We start from the raw sequence: 24,915 nt of genomic DNA on the forward strand, positions 1-24,915 counted from the left end.
TCTTTCAACAATTTGTCAAAGCATTTTATTAGAAGAAAAAGTGTAAAAGTCAGTAAAACGTTTTAAAAGATAGTAGGAGACATGGGTAGAATAAACTATGATTAGTCAAGATTTATCTTTTGGAAATATTTGCATTAAATCGTTGTCCATCAGACTCAAGGATTAACTTTGTGAAGCATGCATGTATGAGTCCAGAATTTATTTTCATTTATTTATTATTTATACACCATCTACTTCCAAAAAAGATTTGAAAGCAGCTTTTCCAAAACGACTGTGATGAAGCTATAAAAAATATTATTAAAAATTAACAAAGAGAACCTAGTTCCTTCGGTCCAGAATCCAGCATGATAAGGCCAGTTTCTGATAGACTAGGCAATGCTTTCTCAGGTAAGGTGGTTTGTTTTACCTTAAAGACCTTTTAGCTTACTTGGTCTATGCCCTCTGTTGATAAGCCATCGTCCCCTGTAGCACGTTTCCCAGCACATTTCCAGCTTTAAGTGAACCAAGCACTGTCCTCCTATTTCAAAAGGTCCACCTGACAAGATCCCTCCACCTACAAGACCTCTGCCGACAGCGCCCCCACACCGCTCTATCCCTCCAGCTGACCCCAGGAAAAATGACAGACCCAAACCTCCTAGGCCTCCCACCGGAAGACCTTCCTATCCTGGAGCCAAACCCAACATCTGTGATGGGAACTTTAACACTCTAGCTATTCTTCGCCGTGAGATGTTTGTTTTCAAGGTAGGAGGCTATGCTTTTATTTATTTATTTTTTAATGATAGTTCAAGTGTCTAGTGTCACTTTAGAAAGCAAGTTCTCATTCGTTCTAACACTACCTTCCCAGCTCTTGCACAGTGAGAAGGTTCAAAAAAAGCATCTCAAAAAATAAATGCACGAATGGGCTTAAATGTCTAGCAGAAGATTGCTGTAACATTCTATTTTGGTACTGCATTTATGTCAGCAGAAGCTAAAATGCCTAGAAATGTGAGGGTAAAAAATGCTGCATGTTAGGAAGAGATAAAATAGCATAATTTAAATCATGAATAGGAACTAATAGGGATGATTTGCTTGGGAGCTTAGCCACTTCCAGGCTTACTGCAGCTATTGTCTCTTTGGTTTACACATCTTTATAAGATCCCTGTAATTTCATTTGACACGTAACGCATTGTATTTTAGGAGGAATATTGATCATTTTGTTCGGTATCTCCTGGTAGCCATTTGCTTTAAATCTCCTCTATGAGACTCTCATTTTCACTTTATCTATATAGGTTACTGTTTTTTTTTTTTTTAATCATGTATTTATAACCACTTCATTTATATTATTCTTAAAAAGGTTGCAAGTGAACACTAATTACACCTTTGCCAAATGTGTTTCTTAATACTTTTGGGTTCTTAGACAGTAACAATGATAAACAATGTATCAAAAGTAAACTACATAACATTGAAAGGCAAATAGAGTGTAATATTGAAAAATAATATTTTCCTTCAAGGTTTACAAAGCAATCTTAAAGATTAATGAAGAATGTAAATTCGAATGTTGGAATTAAAGCATTACAATAGCCACGTTTTACCAATATCATTCATTTAAATATAAAATAATATACTCTTACTTTTAGTGGACATGAATCAATCAATAATGAAATATTTTCCTACTTATTCAGAATTTCCTGTCTACCAGAGGCTATACTTTAAAAATATAGATTTTTATAATATGTAGTAGACAAAGTACTCTATTTTCTTTATTGAAAAATAAGATCTGGATTTGATATAGTATGCACGATAGCATTGTGCTCTCCAGGAAAAGAAATCAATGCATTTTTCCAAACACAGGAATAAATTTTTGAATTCTATAAATGCCTCACAATGCTTAATTGGAAGTCACCATTCAATTTCAAGTAGGTTAATAAATTTAGATTTAAAAAGTAATAAAAAAAAGCTCACAAAAATATGTGTATAGTATATGACTTCCATACTCATTGTGGCCTCTAGTCAAGAGCAACTAGTTGAAATGAAAACAAAATGCAATCATTAATTATTCTCCAAGATATTATATGAAAACTGAAGGATTGTATTTTGGGGGAAGACTTTCAACACTGCAGCTTTATTCCTTAATATTGCAGTAACATCACTAGTGTTAACATTATCTGAGTATATGATATGAAATTGACTCAGGTATATTTTTTTTCATTATTCCTGTCAATCTAAATAGATTGCTGGTCTCAGAAGAGACTTGTTTCTTCATATCTAGTGGGTTCACCGGCTTTTTTTGATCTGCACATTGTAGGAACTTAGTTAGTGTTGTTGACTGACAAAATGAGGTTCTGCGATCATTGGTCCCTGGAATCAGGAATGGGTAAAAAAAAAAAAAAAAAAAAAAAAAAAAAAAAGCACAAACCATGCTCTCAATTATGGTGTAATAGCTATTATTTTCCTTATCAAAACACAGGTATGAAAACGTATTACCTGCTTCCCTAAATGTCTAGGTTATCTTTTTGTTTTTTTTTTTTTTGAGAGATTTTCGCTGTAGGGCGTGTGCGCTCGCCAGACAGACAGAGAGAAACATAGAGACAGAAAGCGAGAAATCACTCCCCAGGGGGGATGGTCACGCCACAATCCCTTCTCCTCCATTCTCCTCTCGGGATCTTGGGCATGCACGCACACGAGCCCGGCATGAGTTCTAAGCCACCGGGTCCGGGACTCGAACCGCGGTCAACTACGTGGGAGTCCAGCAACATAGCCATTATGCTAACTGCTGGTCCTGACTTTTTTTTTTTTAAAGGAGTGGTATAGCAAGTTTGTATTTGAGGGTGAAAGAATAGACAGGTTACTGTCTGATGCAAAGTGATAACTGCTACAATTAGAATACATATAACATTGAATGCAAGTGAAGAGAGAGCATGGTTGAGTCTTCTTAGTTAATAGCTATTATAGGTTGGGTAACTAACGTGTTGGTTGTATTCTAGATGGACATCCACAGTCTTTGCACCTCATAACACTGTAAGATAGATCGTGTTCTCTTTTACAAATAAGAATTCTGAGAATCAGAAACATTAAGTAGTTATTCCAGTTAAAAGACTTATAAGCAGACCCAGGTGATAGGATACAGCTAAATAATACTGAAGCAGTATGAGAATGTTCAGGGTTCAGTTTATGAGTCAGCATAAATAACTGCACCCATGATCCTGGTTGGCTAGAATGTTGAAAGGTGGGAGCAGATCTCAACGAGTTAACACCCTGTTGAAATCAGAAAAGATAGTAATAAATTATTTTAAAAACTTAAAAAGAGGGGCCAGCACATGGTGTGGTGGATGAAATCCTAGACTCCCATGTGGCCAACCTCAGTTTGAGTGCTGGACCTGGTGGCTTACTTTCTCACTTTCCTTCTCTATCTCTGGTGAGTGCACATGCCCTATAGCAAATTAAGAAATAATAATAATAAATAAATAAAATAAATCATTATTTCAAAAATAAAAAGAAGATCAATAAATGGCAGTCTTCCTACAAGCCTACTTGACTTCAGAATCCATGTTTTTTCCCACTAAGCATTGATACTTCATTATCTGAAAAAATTAAAAATTTCAAAAGAAAAGTGGACTTTAAGCTAATTTTTGAAATAGTAAGTATTTAAGAAGTATTGATTGAGCTCCTACGATGTTCCAGAACTGTTTTAGGCACTAGTAATATGCCAGTAATAAAACAGGCTGGACTCTTTTTTCCTGAAGCTTACACTCTAATTTTCAGGGTGAGTGGTGGTTGAGAAGAATACACACAGTAGTTCCACTTGTGAATGTTACGGAAAGATGTGAGAATGAGCACACGTGACAGGACCCTGGGATATGTCTGCCTTTATCAATGGCTACTGTTTTTTGTTTTTGCTTTTTTTTTTTTTTTTAGGTTTTTCCATAGGGTGAATGTACTCATCAGAAAGGGTCAGAGAGGGAAACTGAGAAATCACTGACCCGGGGGGTGACTGTGCACAATACCTTCTTTTTTGTCTCCTCTCTTGACTTGGTGTCCATGTCCAGCATGATTTTCAAGCTGCCAAGACCAGGATTTGAACCACATTCAGGCATGTGGGAGTCCAGCTCCTCAACTACCAAGCCACCTACTGGCCCTATGACTACTGGTCTCTTAATGCCTCCTTTGCCTATTTATTTCAGACTTTTTTTTTTTTTTTTTTTTTTTTACCTCTAATGACTATCATTGTCTCACACCTAGTCTTCCTGCCTAAAATTGTTCTCTGACCATCCACCTTTCAAACTCCTGGTTTTTTGTTTGTTTGTTTGTTTGTTTTTTAATTTGCTAGAGGATGTATATATGATCACTAAAGAGAGAGAAAAAGAGAGAGGGAAATTGAGAACGCCTCCCCACACTGTGGATGGTCATGCCACAATCCCTACCCTGTTTCTTCTTTGAGGTTTTAAGGCACACATGCACCTGAACCCAGCGTGTTTCTCAAGGCCCTGTATCTGGTACTTCATCTGTGAAGTGAGCCCATGTGGAATTGGGCCGCCCTAGTCACCATGGTACAGGCTGGCTCCAACCCCCTTTTTAATTTTCCTTCATAGGCATGTAATTATTTTTTTTATTTATTATTGATGATCTCTTCAAATACATTTAGGATTGTCTATTATTAGATCACACTCTTACTAATGTAGCTTGTAAATTTTCTACTTTTCATCATTATAATCTCTCTATACACATTAGAAGCCTCTTCATTTATTCAACCCTTACCAATTCAACAATCATTTTCACCTTAGTTTTAATGTCTGGAGACCTCTTCCCAGGCTTCTGCTCATTCAAACATTTCTTCCTAAGCATCTTCCAGATGTCCCATCCTTTCTGTTTCTTCAACCCAAAATCTTTCTAGCAATTTTGTTTTATTCTCTATATTCAACAAACATGTCATTAATTCTACGTTCCATAATTATTTTTCAGTGCAGTGTCTTCTACAGCTAGATTATGAAGTTCTTCAGAGCAGAAATTGGTCTATGTAGGCTTCACACTGCTCAGTGCTACTGAATAGGGAACTTAATGTGATAATTATATAGTCAAACTATAGCTAGTATCATCTTTATGCAATGGTCATCAATCAGAATGAAATTACTGAAAGCATTTCATTCTGGCAAGATCTTATTTCTTACCCAAATATTTCAATGAGTATGATTTTCTTAAATTGTATATGTATGATTTTTAAGATAAAAAAGAAGAATATCAAGAGATAAAGTATAATATTAGGTAGCTTTGTTTTCCTATCAGAAAGAAATTTTTCATTGTAATGGGAATATCAGAATAATTTTTAGTAGCAAGTTTTCTCTCAGCAGACCTCATGTACACTGAGTTTTCCAGACATTCATTTATTTAAAGTGAGTTCGCCTGGATTTGTGTTTCAATAAACAAATAGCGATACACACACACACACACACTCATGCAAACACCCCTTCTCTCCTTACATAGGAGAAAATTAATGTGTACAGCTTCATAATATTTAGAGAATGAAAACCTTTTAAAGCAAGAACATGAAGATCAAAGTAAAATACCAGGAACAGTGAAACAAAGTAATAGTAACAATAGAGAATTGGTCCTTACTTTAGAGAAGGTGATTTTTAGTCAATTCCCTGAAGAGTATAAGCTGTTGTGATTGAACTGATGATAAGTAAGATCTGATTGTTCAAATGAATACTCTTAAAATGCCTTTAGACTACAAGATAAAACACTGAATGTTTTAGTTATTTTGTGGTCTGAAAGAAAGCAGAAGGCAGAATTAGTCAAAGTTGCACAAAATATGTTCCAATATGCAATATTTCTCTCTGTGTGAAATAATCAGTGGTAATTATATTCTGTAGAACCTTGGAGTAAGAAGAAAAACTGCATCCAGCAGGTGGAGTTCTTTTAGTGCAAAAAATAATAATAATAATAATAAAATTGTTTCACTTGACTACAGAGCAATCATTTATTTATAGCAAGAGGAACAAGCAAAGCCCAGTGCATTAGACTACAACTAGAAAGGCTAGTTTGAAGACACAAGGTTGGTGTGAAATAGTACACAAAGGAGAGTAAATATCTTCCCAATTGATACAGAAGAGGGAGGCTCACAGCTCTGAGTAAGGAAAGCATCCCATCACTTACCAAAAACATCCAACCATAGCAGATATCATTTGCTTCCATTTCTTTTGTCTAATTATTGTCTTTTCACTTACCACAAAAATGTTTACTTTTAAATATGGCCATCTTCATTTATGACCACTTACTTAATTCTAAGAAATGACAGTTCCAGACTAGCTCTATAGCCTGGAAGTTAAGGCCGCTTGATCCTACATGGCAAGTGGAGGTTAAGTCCCAGACCCAGTGACTTGAGAAAACTTTATGGAGTGTATGTGTGGATTCGCAAATCCCAAAAAGAACGAAAGGTGGAGATGAAGCGTGGCTGCATGACTATTCCTCATGGAGGATTCTTGCTCCTGACCCTCTCTCTCTTTCTCTCATGGTTGCACACCTCTTCTAACAAAAAACAAACAAACAAAAGAATCATATCTCCTTGTAAGAACAAGATGTGGTCCAGTTTCTTTTGGCAAGAAGGTGGTTTTGCTTTATTAAAAAGATGGGTTTTGGTTCAGCCCCTGGCCTGGTGGTCAATGTAACTGGATTCCACATTATCAACCACTTGGTTGGAGTCCCAGATCTGGCAGCTTGACAACACTGGACACGTGTGGGAGGGTGCCTAAAATCCCCACAAGAGGAAGAGCTGAAAGAGAAGCAATCGCTCTGTGACCATGTCTCATGCCCCATGGGGAGTGCTTTCTCACCTTCTCTCTCTCTGTGTGTGTGTGTGTGTGTGTCTGTCTGTCTCTCCCTAATTAATGCCCACTAGCAAATTGAAAGAGAGGGGCAACTTACGTAAAAGAGAAGAGAAAGAGAAGGATGAAAAAAAAAAAATGCTTGTAGAAAGGTACTTTAAACATAAAAGATTTTCCCTCACTTATATTTGTAACTCAATCCTTCATAATTAGTTCAACATTGAAACTCTTTTTTAAAATTAATATTATTTATTTCCTGAGAGAGAGAGACAAACACAGACAATGACCCCCAATGGGGTTTTGCCACACTGCTAACCCTTCCCCTGGCCTTTCAAGCAGCCAAGATCACAGGCACACACCGTGCCCAGCACATTCGGGTTGACAGAATTGAAACCCAGGCCTTTCTTTCTAGATTTGTTTAATGCAATAGCCCTCTACCACTTGTGCCACTACTGCTGGGCCAACACTGAATTTCTCAACCATTCAACAGTTGATTGTGTGGTATCTTTTAAAACTTTATTTTATTTTAATTTCTTTTATACACTTATTCACTCTACATCACTTAGCTAGTTAAGTGAATTCTTTCAGCATGAATACACTTCGCAGCAGACCAGTTGAGGATACTACACCCATTATTATCAACAAATAATCATCCGTTCTGTTCCATAAATATCTTGCCACTCTATTTTTCTTCTTAATATCTTTCCTTTCATGGTATTTAATCTCAATTTATTTTTCATTCTGTGAACCAAATTGTCTATCCATCAACCAAGAATCACTCCTTTTCTTAATTTTATGTCTAAGTTTTTCTTCCTTGATTATATATTCCTCTGTTTTACTCTAGCATCCTTGAAATCTGGAACTCTGCTTTTTTCCCATCAGTTGCCTGAATGTATAAAATCATACATACAGAATATTTGTTCATGTTTTCAAGGGTACATTGAGATTTTACAATATGTATGACATAGAATTTACAGGGTTAAAATACATTGAAAGTATTTTTTTTCTTTAGAATGCTTAAATTATATTAAAGAACAGGCAGGTTATAATTATCAGTCAGAAGTATTCTTTTAAGTCGAAACCTACAAAGTGCAAGAGTAATAGCCTTTACACACATGAGAAAATATGGAGTTGAACATGGGACAAATAAAGTAGCAGATGACCAGCCATGTTAGCACAGTGGTAATGCGATGTTATGTGGTGCTAAAGCTACATGGGAAAGTCTTGGGCTCACATCCTGAGATCTCCCTGTGCATGTTGGTTGCCCATGATCATTGCTAGCTGAGACCAAAGGATAATGGCATAAAGTCCCTGTTGGAAGTGACTCATTCTTCCTCCCTCTCTCTCTCACTCTTTCTCTCTCTCTCTCTCTCTGAAATAAAAATTAAAATACACCTTAAAAAGTCCTATTAAATTAGTAGAAACAACTTCAGAGTCCACGTGGTAACTTCCCAATAAGCAGCATGGTCAAGATAAGAAAAAACCCAAAATGTCAAAATCATCAGACTAATTGAGTTTGATAAGCTTTGAAAATTCAATGATGCTGACCTGTAGGCTTAGAATGTCATGGGAGGAAGCAATTGAGAGTTACTTGTTCATGATTCATTTTAAACTCTCTACTCAAATGCCAAATTCTTTTTTATTTTCAGCTGTTGATTTTCCCTCACAGAACTATTCCTTCTTTTTCTCTATTTCCTATCCATAATAATGAGAGCTTCATTTTTCCATTTATTTTGTAAAAGATCTTGAAATCATCATCAACTGCTCTGTTTGGATCATATCCCAATATAGTTTATCAACAAATTCTATTGGCTCTATCTTCAAAAAAATTCAAGACTTGGGAACCAGCAGTTGGCGTAATGGCTGTCACTGGACTCCCACGTAGTCGACCGCAGTTCGCGTCCTGGACCCGATGGCTTAAAACTCACGCCGGGCACGTGTGCGTGCATGCCCAAGATCCCAAGAATGGAGGAAAAGGGATTGCAGCGTGTCCATCCCCCCTGGGGGGTGATTTCTCGCTTTCTGTCTCTCTGTCTCTCTCTATCTGTTTGGCAGGTGCACACGCCGTATAACAAAAACCTGTCAAAAAAAAAAAAATTTAAGACTCAAGCCACTTCTCTTCTTCTTCTTCTTTTTTTTTTTTTTTTTAAATTTTCTATAGGGAATATGTGCTCACAGAGAGACAGAGAGATAGCAAGAAATTGCATCCCTCACCAGGGGGGATGACCACACCACAATCCCTTTTCCTCCATTCTTTCTCAGGATTTTGGGCACACATGCGCTAAGTTTTAAGCCACCAGGACATGAACGGTCAACTACATGGGTCCAGCAATGTAACCATTACGCCATTTACTGGCCCTGCCACTTCTCTTCTTATCAACTGTTATCCTAGACTAAGGCACCATAATATTTTACCTTATATATTAATATCCTCAAAGAGGTTCTTCTACTTCCTCCCTTGCCAACTCCGTCCAATCTATTGCCAGTGCTGCATACAAAATGATGCCCTAAGAACGAGCATCTGATCGCTCCTCTGCTCTACCAGAAACACTTTCCTGTCTGACTCAGAAAGAAAGTCAAAATTTTTGTGGTTACCCTCAAGACTATGGTTAGCTCATTTCCCTCTGCCTCTCTGATTTCATCCCCTCTCTCTCATTTTGCTCACTTATTTTAATGACTCAATTGCATCCACGCATTCCCTCCCTTTTGGTTTTCAAATGTGCCTGGCACTCCTGACTTTGTGTGTTTTTCCCTGTCAAACATAAAATATTTCCTTATCTTCCAGATTTTGGGTGCTAGATATAAAAGAGAAGAGGGCTGTCAGTCTATTTCTGTCCACAGTGATGCTAGATAGATCTACATAGGACTACATCTATGAACAGGAGCACTTGTGAAATATCAGAGAAGTTCACTGAGTTATATACGTTCAGGTATTTTGTGACTCCAAATAATGGTATGGATTTTTCATTTATGGTGAGAGCAAGCCTCCCCAAACTCCCAACTTACTGGTGTGACTCATTTCCTGTTGTATAGTGTGTCTTGTTCTGCATGTGGATAAGGTAATCCTTAAACTCATAGACATTAGAGATGAACATAGAGTCAGATCCAACTCACTGTAGGTCAAAGCAAGGGCTCTAACTGTCTTTTTCACTGCTGGATTGCACAGCGTCCTGAACATATGAGACAATAAACATCTCTCAAACACTTCTGAGCTCATTTTCCCTAGCTCCCATAACAGCTGATAAATTCCATTTTGGGTATGTAGTAAGCTCAAGGAATAGTAGCTATAATGTAACAAGACAGAATAGCATCTTAAACTATTCATCATATTCATTAATTCCGATGCTACTTCAAAACGTTTAAAATAGCATTTAGCTGAAAAAAAGGTCATAGAAAATGGCTTTGATCCTTACAGTATAAGAGAAAGGAATGGAAGAATTTATTATTATGTTTCATCTTATATCAGTTTTCTCAATGAAATGATTAAAAACATTTTGCTGGCAGAGAACCTAATAAGTATTTTACATAAAAAAAAAAATTAAAGAAGTCACACAGCATAGAGTAATTTAAAAATTATTATGAGTCACAGCTTAGTTCTGTACTGCCAGGAAGTACTACCTGATTTTTTTTTGGAGAGATTTTCACTGTAGGGCGCGTGCGCTCGCCAGACAGACAGAGAGAGACATAGAGACAGAAAGCGAGAAATCACCCCCCAGGGGGGATGGTCACGCCGCAGTCCCTTCTCCTCCATTCTCCTCTCGGGATCTTGGGCACGCACGCACACGCACCCGGCGTGAGTTTTAAGCCACCGGGTCCAGGACACAAACCGCGGTCGACTACGTGGGAGTCCAGCAACATAGCCATTACGCTAACTGCTGGTTCCCACTACCTGATAATTTTAATACTACATTGTAATTGGATCTAGGTTCACGTAAAGACCAAAGGGAGCAATCACCAAGATGCCATAAGCAGAGAATTAATTAAAATTTCCTTATAGTACAAAATCATAGCATTTCAAATATTTTTGGTAAATGTTTTAAGAAGCAATTGGAATTACTTACAATGCTGCTTTTTGCTGTAAATATTCATTTACTTTCAAAATATTTGTATTCCAACATTGTTTTATGTTTTCTCTTTGAAAATTTTATTTTCAAATTGTATTCCTAATCATTTAGCTGTTGGTCCATGTGTAATATATATGTGTTATTCAGTGAGAAAAATTCAAAGTAATGTGAGTTTATTTCTCAGCCACTTTGTTTCTGAGTAAGTTTAAGTATTTTGGGCACATATTTAAGTACCTGTTTTGGACTCCGTTAAACTTTTTTTTTATAGGATAAATACAGAATGTACCGGTGCATATTTAGAAGATTAAAATGTGTTTAACCATGTACATAATATTTGATTAAAATTTAGCATATGGAAAGGGCAATTTTATGTAATCACATAACAGTGTTTTCTGAAATTATATGAACCATGACCCCATTTTAAAACGTAGTAATATTAAACTGCCTACTGTGGGTTTATTAACAATCCACATCTTCTTAGAGTCAAAACTTCATGTTTTAAATGTCTATTACAATCTTCCTCTATTGATATTTTGACATAGAAAGTGCTCTTTCAAAATTTATGGCTCAGAACACTTTGACATTAATTCTAGCTAAATAAAGTTAGTTTTAAAATTTATAGTGCACAAGGCTGTTGGGGGCATGGTGGTAATGCACACTGCTGCCTAAGTGATATGAGATCAGTATGGAAGATTGTGGGTTCAGTTCTCATTTCCACAGGGCAGGTACACTCATGATCCCATGAGGCTCCGTTTGGGGACTCATCATGAAACCCCAGTGAGGGTGTTTATCTCTCTCTCTTGTTTAATCTAATGTAAGAAATTAACTAAAACAAAAGATTTGTACTGTATTTAAAATGCATCATTATTATACATTCTTAAAATAATGTTTTTCTATTTCTTCTTTATATTTAGCATTTGTGAATATACCACTGTTGACCTCTTATTATTCTTTAAAGAAAAATTTAGATTTTTCTATTTCCTTTTCAAATTTCAGCTTATTGTATTATGGTTCTCATTGTACTCTGTATTATGTGAAGATATGTAAACATTTAGTTGGGTATTCAAATATCCTAGGATCATTTATTTATTTTATCTTTCACAAGAAAGTCTTATATGTATAAAATTTTAAATAAAACAGGTGTCATACTGTAACTATTTACAAATTATGTGATAGTTTACCTGAAAATGTCTATGAAAGTCAACAGAAAAAATAATAATTATTGAGACTGCTAAGAAAGATGCCATGAGGGCTGGCCCCACTGTGCAGTGGTTAAGCCCTATACATAAGAAACTGGATCCCACCCGGCCAACTGCAGTTCAAGTCTCATCCCAAGCACCTTGAAAAACACATAAAGTATGAATGCATGAATGCTCAAAATCCTTATGAAATGAGAAAATGGCAGAGAAAAGATTGCAGTATGACCTTGCCCCTCTCAGGTGGTGCTTTCTCTTTCATTCTCTGGCTATCACATAGCTTCTAGCAGGGAAAAAAAAAAAGTAAGAAAATGCCCAAATCATTGTAAAATATTAAAATACTTGTGATAGTTGAGATAAAAGGATCAAGAGGGAGGCCCACCTTGCTAGACTTGAACTCATCATGGAATCCTCACACATCCTGCCCTTGGGAAGGACGGGCCGCGGAATCAGCACTTGGCTCCTGTGATCCCTGAGATAGAAGAAATAGAAGGAGCGACAGGGAGGCCCAAGCTTCTGGCCCTGAGCTCATCGGAGACCCCCACCCAGCCTTCTCTGAGAGGAGGCGCTACTCTGGGCAAGTAGTGTGAAGTGGTCTACCACCTTACATTCTGCCTCCCCAGCTCAACCTCCGGCCACATTAGGAGCAGGAAGATTTGGGCGGACGGGAACCAAACACTTGAAGACTGGAGACGCTGGAGGATTCTCACCCCACCTCTGGTAGCAAAAGGAGAGAACCTCTACTTTGAGAACTTAAACCCCAAACTCCTACTGTGGATTTCACACTCCCATTTACAGATGAGGGAGACTGGCACAGAACTAATGCATGCCTCCAGGAAGGGTACAAGCACACAGCTATAGAAACATACTCCATAGAAGTAGGAAGAATTGAGTATTTTACCAGATAACTAAAAATCAAAGCAGAGCTTCAAGAAATAGGAGAAAACAGAAAGTATCACCCCAAGAAGAGAATATAATTCTTCCTCACCAATAATAGATAAAACACAAGACATCACAGAAATGTCAGAAGAATAATTCAGAGCATTCACTGTAACAAAACTCAATGAGATGCAAGAGAAAGCAGACAACCAATTCCAAAAGATGAGAAAATCTTCCTATGACATGAAAGAGGAACTCCATGAAGAGACAGAAACACTGAAAAAAGAATCAAACAAAACTTCTAGAAATAAAGAATACAGGGACCAGCAGTTAGCGTAATGGCTACGTCGCTGGACTCCCACGTAGTCGACCGCGGTTCGTGTCCTGGACCCGGTGGCTTAAAACTCACTCTGGGCGTGTGTGCGTGTGTGCCCAAGATCCTGAGAGGAGAATGGAGGAGAAGGGACTGAGGCGTGGCCATCCCCTCTGGGGGGTGATTTCTCGCTTTCTGTCTCTCTGTCTCTCTCTGTCTTGCGAGCGCACGCGTCCTATAGTGAAAAACCTCTCCACAACAAAGAAATAAAGAATACAATGCAGAACATCAAAACCTCCTTTGAAAGTATCAATAGCAGATTAGACTACACAGAAGAAAGACGCTCTGACCTTGAAGACAAAACCTCTGATTTAGTTTAAGCAAACAAAAATAATAGGGCCAGCACGTGGAGCAGTGGTTAAAGTGACTGGATCCTGTATAGCCAACTCTGTGGTTTGAGTCACTGACCCAACAGCTTGAGAAATGTCAGGCGTGAGTGCTCGAGTGCCCAGAATCCTGAAAGGAGGGAGAAATGGAGAAGAAGGGATTGTGGCATGGCTTTTCCCTATGTGGGAGACTTTGTCACTTCCTCTACTCATTCTCCCCACTTACAAGGACACACACCCACTGGCAAAAAAAAAAAAAAAAATTAAAGTAGAGAGGATTTTAACTCTTGTTCTAATTATTAATTTAGCTACCCCTAATTCTTATTAGTGATAAAAAGTAGCATATTCTACATATATTGAGCATGTAAGATGTATCTGTTATTTTTCTAGTTACTTTGTATGGATTATTATATTTATATCTCACATCATATGAAAGAGGCATTAACAAAAGTTAATTTTCATATGTGCTACCCAAACTCTGGACAATTTACCTCTGTCTTTCTTGTTTTTCTACTTACTACTTTTTATTCTTAGTCAGCAATTATATTTTTGTTATGTGACAATGAACTCAACCCTAGTTGACACCAAAATATGGAAGAAAAAACAAAATAGCAACAGAAGGTAAAATATCTAGGAATAAACATAAAGAAATGTGCAGAACTTCCACAAATAAAAGTTATAACTATTATAGGAACAATATAAGATTTGAATAAATAGAAAAATAAATCCTGTTCTTGAAGAAAAGACTCAATCTTTTAAAAGCCAGTTCTCTAGGGAACCAGCAGTTAGCGTAATGGCTATGTTGCTGGACTCCCATATAGTCGACCGCGGTTTGTGTCCTGGACCTGGTGGCTTAAAACTCATGTTGGGCGCATGTGCATGCCTGCCCAAGATCCCAAGAGGAGAATGGAGGAGAAGGGATTGCGGCGTGACCATTCCCCCTGGGAGGTGATTTCTCGCTTTCTGTCTCTATGTCTCTCTCTGTCTATCTGGCGAGCGCAGGCAAAACCCCCAAAAAAAAAAAAAAAAAAAAAAAAGAAAAGAAAAGAAAATCAGTTCTCTATAACCATCCAAAAATTCATTTATTCATGTACCTAGGTTTAAAAAAAAAATTTTCCTAAATTAGTCTACAAATTAAAAGTAACTTCAACCAAAATTCCAAAGAAAACTTGATAAAGGGAGACATAATTGTATTCTTTCAGAAGAGGATTTGATAATATTAAAGTGGTAAATATAACGCTAAGTTAGTAAAAATTGTACCTTAATTTTTAACTACCAACATAAAAGATTATATAGAAAAATATAAAATAAGCAAAGTCTATACTACTGGATTTTAAAACTTTATTAAGCAAATGTTCTTAAAACAGGTTTACATTGAAAGACAACTAGGTAAAAGTCTGGGTAAATAATTAGAAAAATAAATCAGGCAGCTCTTGACTCATTAATAATGCAACAAACATTCTGTAATGCTGTACCTACATGAAAAGGTCCCTTAGCTTTGTCCTGAGGCTGACCTGTGCATGTGGGACACAAATGCATTCTAGACTGTCTGGGGGTACATCCTGACATGAACACCCCGTTGAGGGTGCTGTCTTCCTCTCTCCCTGTTTCTCTCTCTCATATAAGTAATAAAACTGAAAATAAAAAAAAATAAAAAAATAAAAAAAGCAAAAGCACAGGGACAGCTAAATAAATTCCAAAACAGATCGATAATTTAAATACAGAAATAGTAAAACATAAAATACTAAAAACACTTGTAAAACCTTTTCTATTTTAAAACATTTTCTAACTCAAATAAGGCAAAGAATTAAAAAAGATAGCATAGAATGTTTCATTTAATAATGTAAATATTTCTACCTGGCTCACAAAACTGAAAATATATCTGATTAGAAAGTAATACATATAAAAGTGTTACTTTTTAATACACAAAGAGATTATAAATGAAAAAAGAACTAATCTACTAGAGAAATTATTGATAGTAAGATAAAGACATATACATTTTTTTATTAGGATATTTTTTTATTTTTTAAAATAAATTATATTTTCTCCATTTATTAAAGCTAATCAACAAACTCCCCGAAGGAGTTAAATCTTCATTTTTCAGGAATTATTCACTCACAGAGCAGACCACCATTTCATATCTTAAATCCCAGGGCTCTCATGCAGACATGGTCTTTTGTGAATCAATAAAAAATGAAAAAACAATAAATGGCTACTAGTCAAGGATATTATTTATAGTTGACTAACATTAACTAACATTGACTTGATTAATATTGTTAGTCAATATTATGGTATATTCATACAAGCAAATTTATGTAGCCGTTAAGATAAATGTATGATCTTTGCATAAAAATGCTGATGATAATGAGTATAAACTTATCTGTGAACACATGTCTGACTTCAGGCATAAAACTCAGTGAAAAAGGATGAACATACTATAAAGCAGCACCTAGTTCAGGCTATATAGCTTACTGTGGTCATTAAGTAGGTCTATTTTTTATGGATTATTTTTAAATTTCAAGAAAAGCAGTTTTAGCTTTAATGAGTCAAAAGCCAACAATGTTAAGAAAAATTTTCTTAAGACATAAATCCAGGAAAATGGTTTGGATTCTGTTCAAACAGTAGGTAGATACTAAAAACAAAAAACAAAAAACAAAACAAAAAAAAAACAAAAATAAAATCTAATAGTAAGTGCACTATTAATTTTCTTCTATAATATGTATTCTCTCTCTATTCCCCATTTAACCAAAAAAGGCATAAACTAACTTTTTTGCAAAAAAAGATAATTAAATTTAGTCTCAATTTGGTCTGTTATTTGCCAAAGCCCCATAAAAATACTAATTGATTTAGTTGGCTTTGTTGGAACCTTTTATAAGGAACTTCAGATTAGACTTTTCTTTTTTTTTTTTGTTTGAGAGGTTTTTCGCTATAGGGCGCATGCGCAATTTAAAAACAAATATGGACAGAGCTAAAATCTAGTACCAAGTGCACTGTGATTTTCTTCTGAAACATTTAGTTCTCTCTCCATTCCCCCTTTTACCAAAGAGAAGTATAAACTAACTTATTTGCAAAAAAAATAAGTTTAGTCTCAATTTTGTCTGCCATTTGCACAAAGTCCCATAAGAATACTAATTAATCTAGCTGACTTTGCTGGAGACTTTTATAGGGGACTTCAGATTAGACTCTTTAAAAATCCCTCCCAAGGCTACTGAGCCAAGTCAGGGACTCACCATCTGACTGTGTCTTTACGTACCTATATTTAAAAGATTTGGGGCCTGTCAGGAAGTGACATTACTTATCTGTCAGAAGGAACTGTTTATGATACCAGGCAATCCTTCCAAGAGCTTCTGATGAATTTTTTGAGATCTACCTTAGTTCCTTAGCTTTCTGGTCATATATTCAGAAATGACATTCCAGTCAAAGCCCTGGCAATAACTAGTATTTACAATTTCTGGTGTAAGACAACAGATATTATTGAACTTATGCAAAGAACCATTTTGCCACAAAATAGGCATATTCGCAAATATTTGCCAATTCCAGAGGGGTTAGGAAGGGAAAAAAGTTTATGTTTCAATTTCAAAAAAAACTAGCAAGTTGAACCTATCAACAGCTTAAAAGAAGACAAAAATACTTCACTCTAGAAAACAAAGCATAGAAAAAAAACTAGTAATGTTTTAGTCAAAAGTCATAAAATTTTATTTTTCCAGTACAGTTTCATGTAATTAATCTTTCTTCTGTTGAATTTGCAGAGTTACTTTGGGCCAGTCTTTCTGTTTAAATTCTGGAAGTTAACATTCAATGTTATTACTGATGTTTCCAGACTCATCTCTACCATTAAATTGGCCATTTTCTTGGTTGCTTCTTGTTCTCTTATTTTTGTGTCTGTCTTCAGTTTTCCTGGTATAGCACTCACTTCAGAACTTCTTGAAGAGCTGGTCTGGTGTTAGTAAATTCTTTCAGGTTTTGTTTATCTGAGATTGTTATCTTTTTTTTCCCCATATGAAGGATAATTGTGCCTGGTATAGTACTCTTGGTTGAAATAGTTTTTCCCTTAATACTTTGAATATATGTTTTCATACTTTCCTTGTTTGCATTGTTTCTGATGACAGGTCCGGTGTTAGCCTGGTGGAATAAACTTTGTAAGTAACTTGATGTTTCTCTTGTGCTAATTTTAGTATTTTGTTTTTGTCTGTGGTTTTGGTCAATCTGGCTATAATGTACCTTGGAGAAGATCTTCTTGGGTTGATTCTATTAGGGTTCCTTTGTATTTCTTGGGCCTGGATATATTTGGATGCCTCACTAGGTTTGGCAAGTTTCTTCCAGGATTTCATGGAATAGATAATCAATACCTCTATTAGTCTCTTCACCTTCTGGGATACTAATTATCTGAATGCTTCGGCATTTAATGGCATCTAGTATTTCTCATGTATTGTCTCTTTTTGGGGGATGGATATTTTCTCAGACTTTTTGGTAATTTTTTCTAGGTCAAATGTTCTGTCTTCAACATCTGAGATTCAACCTTCCGCATGATCTAATCTGCTTTAATACTTTCAATGAAGGTTTTGATTTCCTGTATTACAACCTTCATCTCTAACAATTTCATCTGATTTTTTTTTTATGGTGTGTATTTCTTCTTTCAAATCATGGAAGAACTTCCTCACCACCTGGAATACTTTTCTCTTGCATCTTCTCGAGTTTGTTGTCTCTCTTTTCTTGCATCTCTGTTAGTTTAATCACTATAAATATTCTGAAATCTTTATCTGACATATCTGATGAGTTTCATTGAACTGTCTGTGGATGGTGAGGGGTTGTTCTGTTCCCTCAGGAGGAGAGATATTTTCTTGGTTTCTGTGCCCCTGTGGTGATTTCTAGTTATCTGATGGATTATACATTTCTTCCTAATTTCTTGAAGTTAAATCTAAGCATTCAGAGGCATGAAGAGAGAGGTGATCTACAATCTCTGCAGTTCTGTTTCTCTGACACTCACCAAGCTACCTGCACTTCTGTCACCAGCATTGAATATTACAAAGGCCTCACAATTTCTAGAGAATAGGTGCACCTGGGTTAAATTGCAGAGTTTCAACCCACAGTTCAGAGGCCTGTGGGAGGAGATGAGCCATGTTCTCTCTGCAGCTTCGCCCTTCTCCCTGCTGCTCACTCTGCAGTCTCTCTTGTCTGATTTTTAGTAATTTGGTGGTGTATTCACTTTTGGCTTATCTGTTGGAGAGGGTTTCTGCAACTGTAAGCTCATGTGCTTCCCTGAACTGTGAGGTACTTCTATGCTAATTTCTCTCCTCTACTGTGTTTTGTAATGCAGTATCAATAGAAAGAGGTTTGAGTTCAGATTTATGAAGAGGAATTTCTCCCTTTGTGCAAATCTAAGCCTAGCAAAAGTCAAAGGTTTGGCTACTATGCACATAGATCTGTCTGTAAACTAACTGGGTGGAAGCTGAGTTGCAAAATAAGAAAGTAAAGTAGGAGAAGAGAATACAAATAGAAGAAAGGACAAGAAAAGGAAAGGAAACAAAAGACAAAAAAACAAACAAACAAACAAAAACCACTGCAAGGGAAATGAGTAGAGCACCTGCAATGCCCCTGCCCCTACCTAGAGGGAAGAGAATAAAGAATTAGCAAGAGAATGGATTTTTTAAAAGGCGAGAGAGAAAGGAAGAAAATAAAAAACTAAGAATATAGAAAAAGAAATTTTTTCTTCTACCTTTCTAGCTACGGGCTGGGGAGGCAAGTTGGAAGAAAGAGACTGCAACTCAGGGCTATGCAGCCCTCATGTTGGTCCCAGAAATGAGCAGAGTACTCTAGATGTAGACATCTCTTTGTAATGTCCCTGTCCTTTCTAGCTATGGGCCAGGAAAGTGAGTTGGAAGAGGGTGGCTGCAAACTCTGGGCTGCTCGGCCTTCATGCTGGTCCCAGAAATTATCAGAGTAGCTCAGATGTAGATGTCTCCCCACAATGTCTCAGTCCTATCTTGAAAAAATTTTTTGAAGATTCACTTTTGCAAACCCTAAAAGGCTCTGTATGTGAAAAGTCTTTTCAACTTTGTTAATAATGACAAAAAACTAGAAACAATGCAACATCCAGAAAGAGAGAATTTGCATTAAACATTGAGCTATATTCTAGCTAATGGAATACAATGTAGCAATTTCAAAGAACATGGTGATTCTCTATGAATCATATTTTCAATTTGAAGTACAGAACCATTTAAAACCATGTGACTTTAGAAAGAAAAGTTGGGCATCATGTAATAACCAGATACATACATAGATTATCCCTGAAAGAGACAAGAAGCTAGAAACACTAGAAGACTCTGGAAGAAGTAAGTGATCAGAGATGAGAGAAAACTAAAATCTACAATTTAGAGAATTGTAACATGTGTAATTATGAACTCACTATATATATATATAACATAGAACATATACATGTGTATATGCTTATATGTACTTGCATATATGCAAAGATAACTGTAAATAAAGACTATAGCAGGATTGATGCCACTGTTAAAAATACTTTAAAAACAATTATTTCTGTATAATAAAATCAAATATTTTTTGTTATGGTGATTTTCATTTTGTTTTGTTTTTGACTGAGCATTTAATCAGGAAAAATGTGTTGCTGTTTTTGTTGCCATCTTTAACAGGGGAGAATCATTTTAAGGATAAATGTGGGTTTTTATTTTATTTTTTAAATCTTTTTTTTTCCCCAAAGGGTGCATGTGCTCACCAGAGAGAGACAGAGAAAGGAAAAATGAAAAATCAGCACCCCTCAGGCGGAATAACCATACCCTAATTCTTGCATTCTCTTCTTGGGATTTTGGGCGTACATGCACATGTGCATGGCATGTTTTCAGATCACTGGGTCTGGGATTCAAACCATGGAGTCAGCCATGTGGGATCCAGCACCTCAATCACCATATTACCTGCTGGCCCCAATTTGGGGTTTTATAGTTTTCTCGTCTAGTAACACTTTGGGGCATTAATTGAAATGCTATTACAGATCTCTGGAAATCACCTTCTTAAAAATACCCCTTTCCTCTTCACCAGCAATTGTTTAAAAATGACAAGATGGTGGGGCATGCAGTTTTCCACAGACCGTATTTTCATGACATGAGGTTTTAAACAATTCTGTTTCTATGACAGCATTTTTGACTGACTTTGCAGTTTCAGAACATTATGTTTGTTTTATTTACATGACTCTTTTAAAGAAACTATACATATTATCAATTAAAAAATAAGTAAGATCTTAAAAATGATTTTAAGTTTAAACTATCACACTAGTGTCACAAAAACAGGAAAATAGATATCCTCACACATAGTACTTCATCTAGAAAATAATAAAGTAGGGAACCAGCAGTTAGCATAATGGCTATGTTGCTGGACTCCCACGTAGTCGACAAGGTTCGCGTCCTGGACCTGGTGGCTTAAAACTCACGCCGGGCGCTTGTGCGAACGTGCCCAAGATCCCGAGAGGAGAATGGAGGAGAAGGGATTGCGGCGTGACACTCCTCCTGGGGGGAGATTTCTCGCTTTCTGTCTCTATGTCTCTCTCTGTCTGGTGAGCACACGCGCCCTATAGCGAAAAACTTCTTAATAAATAAATAAATAAATAAATAAATAAATAAATAAAGTAAAACTTGAATGAACAATTTTTTATCCCCACAAAGCTTTTTTGTTTCGTTTTGTTTTGTTTTGTTTTTTGGAGAGGTTTTTGCTATAGGGCGCGTGTGCTTGCCAGACAGACAGAGAGAGACAGAGAGATAGAAAGCGAGAAATCAGCCCCCAGGGGGGATGGCCATGCCGCAATCCCTTCTCCTCCATTCTCTTCTTGGGATTTTGGGCACGCACACACATGCGCCCAGTGTGAGTTTTAAGTCACCGGGTCCAGGACACAAACTGCAGTGGACTACATGGGAGTCCAGCCATTATGCTAACTGATGGTCCCACCCCCCTTTTTTTTTTCCGAGGTTTTTACTATAGGGAGTCCGTGCTCTCCAGAAGAACAGAGAGAGACAGAGAGATAGAAAGCGAGAAATCAGCCCCCAGGGGGGATGGCCATGCCGCAATCCCTTCTCCTCCATTCTCTTCTTGGGATTTTGGGCACGCACACACATGCGCCCAGTGTGAGTTTTAAGTCACCGGGTCCAGGACTCAAACCACAGTCGACTACATGGGAATCCAAAATATAACCATTATGCCAGCTGCTGGTTCCAGACCCACAAAGATTTTATTCCCACACATGGTAATTTATCTAGAAAATAATAAAATAAAAATTAAATGAATGATGGTATTTATTATAGCTTTATCATTTAATAGGAAAAAATTTGCAGTAAAAATTATTTAATACCGGGAACCAGCAGTTAGCGTAATGGCTATGTCGCTGGACTCCCACGTAGTCGACCGCGGTTCGCATCCCAGACCCGGTGGCTTAAAACTCACGCTGGGTGCATGTTCGTGCATGCCCAAGATCCCGAGAGGAGAATGGAGAAGGGATTGCGGAGTGACCATCCCTACTGGGGGGTGATTTCTCACTTTCTGTCTCTATGTCTCTCTCTGTCTGTCTGGCGAGCGCACATGCCCTTTAGTGAAAAACCTCTCAAAAAAAAAATTATATAATACCAGATAATATAGCAGTGATGTAGCAAATAATAATATGTAACTGAGTAGATCTAATGCAATTGCATGAAAAGTTAATTGTGAAGAATGCATACAACTGTAAGATGTATTATATTATATATACATTGTGAAATAGTAAAATATAAAATTTCACATCATGAATTTTAGCATTTGAAACATGCATTGACGAGAGATAGAGAAGACTATAGAAAAATAAAGATAAATATTTTAATATATGTATTTATGATATACATTTTAATTAACTTTATTTATTTATTCATTTGTTTATTTCAATTTGACCAGAGAGGAACAGAGTGGGAGAGGAGAGAGACAGAAAGTAAGAAAGCAAGCTACTAGGTCTGGAACTTGAACCGCAGTTGGCCATGTGGGAATCCAGAACCTTTAACCACCATGCCACTTTCTGACCCCAAAGATAAATATTTTTAACTTTGTTTTATTTATTGGGAGATAGGGAGACACAGAGAGACAGGAGCCCTCAATAGGGTCTTATCACACCAAGACCCTCTTCCCTTGCAGCCCTCAGCTAGTCAGGATTTTGGTCACTCATATACCCAGTGTCTTTCAGGTAAACTCAAGATCTGAACCTGTGTTCAGCCATGCAGCTTTGAACACTGCAAATCAGTATGTTACTTCCTGCACCATCAAGGCTGGGTCAGTTAGCAAATCTTAGAGTGATGTCATTATGATTGGATTTCGAAAATGTGTATTGTTGTAATAATGTTGTACGTACATTTCATAGCCCAAAGTGTAGTGGCATAAACTACCTTGATAACTGTGAAAACTGTAGTATATTCAGTGATAAGTGAAGTTCTATGATTTCTCAAAAAATGTAGGTAAGGAAAAGATGTTAAGGTATTCATTGGATTTTTCCCTGAGACTGTGACTAAATGGCCTTGCACAGAATTATGGTGACAACTTTCAGTAATTTAATTTAGCCTGGCTAGCCACGATGTCCAAGTTGATAAGGATCTCTGCCCACTGCACATTAGTCTCGAGTAGAAATAGCCGCTAGTCAGGCAGGCTAACTACATATTTTGTTTATGTACAGTTTTGCTATTTTGTCAGCAACTGTGTTTGAGAATGTGTTTCGTTTGTACAGAAATATTTTTAAATCATGCAAAGTGACAAGATATTTGGCAATTAATCCAGAGAGTGTTATTAAATTATGCGATGTGAAGGCTGTCATATAGCAAAGTTTGTCAGCTAAACACACCCTGATTAATTGTGAGCTGCGTATGGCAGTTAGCACAGAGCCTAACATAAAAGAAATGCTCTAGTAATTTCCACAGCTGCAGTTGTAGTAGTTGCTAATGGTGTGGTGTTATTGTTAATACTACCAGCCAAAGCCCAAAGTGGCTGGTAGTATTGTGCAAAGCACTGTATTTTACCTTAAAGTGATTGTAAAGGAGTCTATAACAACATTCCTGGCCTCGCAAAACTTGTAACTACTGCAATCTTTTATTAATTCTCTTTTTCTTTAATTCAAGAAGGTTTTGACTGACTACCAGATAATAGATATATATTGTCAATAAAATGATGATCAGGCCATTCTCTGTTCTTTGCCCCAGGGAGGTAATGTCTACCGGGAGATAATCATAACTATTTAGATCATGTAATGCACTGTTAAGAACTGTAGGCTAAAGTCCAAAGTACCATGGGAGCACATATTAGGGCTACATAATCTGAAGCTATCTAAGAATATGGAGACCGATATTGAATCTGCGCCTGTCAGAACAATGCAGAGTAGTCAGGCCTGGAACTAAGAGGGGATATTGTACAAAGGGAATCTAATGCAGCTTACTAAAGAAATCAAGGTGTGGAGATCAAGAAATTAGGTTGCACAGTCACAGACTGAACTAATTCATAAAGGGTTTTATTTGCCATATTGAGAACTTGAATCTTTATTCTGCTGGTCAGGTTAACTGGCCAAGATAATAGACCAAGGATGAGTAGGTGGGAGCTGAATGTCTGGAACAGAAATAATCCAAAGTGTTAAACAAAAGTTGGTTCCTAGAGAAGGAAGCAAGCAAGAAAGTCCCATTCCTGATCGATGAGATTGAGGACAACTAGCAAAAAAGTGATTTGGGAACAGAACAGAAGAGTAGCTCTAAGAATTGCAACACATGGAACAGGTGACTGGCCACTGCATAATGGAGGACAAGGACTGAATTTAAAAAGAACGGGGGGAACTTCTCATCACATATCACCAGGAGCTAAAACTGAGAGAGAATCAGCCAGGGCCCGATCACAAGGAGACGTTCTGCTTGGACCTGAATGAGAAATGCTGTTGTTTATGAACCGCCGTAGTGGGACTTCTGTATAAACAAGTTGTATTGTTTTGCCTTTCCTTGCAAAATACTCTTTTGTAACTAAGTTTATGCAAAAGAATGGTTCATCATAATCTTACTCTGTCTAATCAAAAGACGGGAAACATTTTTATGGAGAATTAAAAATGGAATTAAGTGTGACTATCATTAAACCACTGCACTCTGCCCCTCACCTAGAGCAGTAGCTGAGTCTCCGCATTCATCAGACTGCTTACTTACTTGGGAAGTGCAGTTATTTGTAGCCATTATTGGTCTGACCCTTAGGCAAACAAAGTTTAGGAACCAAAGCCCAAAGTGACTGATGTAA

The 24,915-nt window shown here is 36.9% G+C and overlaps 1 protein-coding gene across 1 annotated transcript in view; it reads left to right on the plus strand.

Annotated features, from left to right (window-relative positions):
- Nucleotides 1-24,915, plus strand: part of MMP16 (matrix metallopeptidase 16) — a gene marked incomplete at its 5' end in the record, with an annotated part of 139,819 nt that overhangs the window by 48,262 nt on the left and 66,642 nt on the right. Inside the window, one exon of the mRNA XM_006160751.2 lies at nucleotides 530-741. Coding sequence (XP_006160813.1) covers nucleotides 530-741 — 212 coding nt within the window. The remainder of the gene's footprint in view (nucleotides 1-529; nucleotides 742-24,915) is intronic.

Source organism: Tupaia chinensis, unplaced genomic scaffold (assembly GCF_000334495.1).
Source record: "Tupaia chinensis unplaced genomic scaffold, TupChi_1.0 Scaffold000707_1, whole genome shotgun sequence".
In the NCBI taxonomy this organism is placed as follows: Eukaryota; Metazoa; Chordata; class Mammalia; order Scandentia; family Tupaiidae; genus Tupaia; species Tupaia belangeri.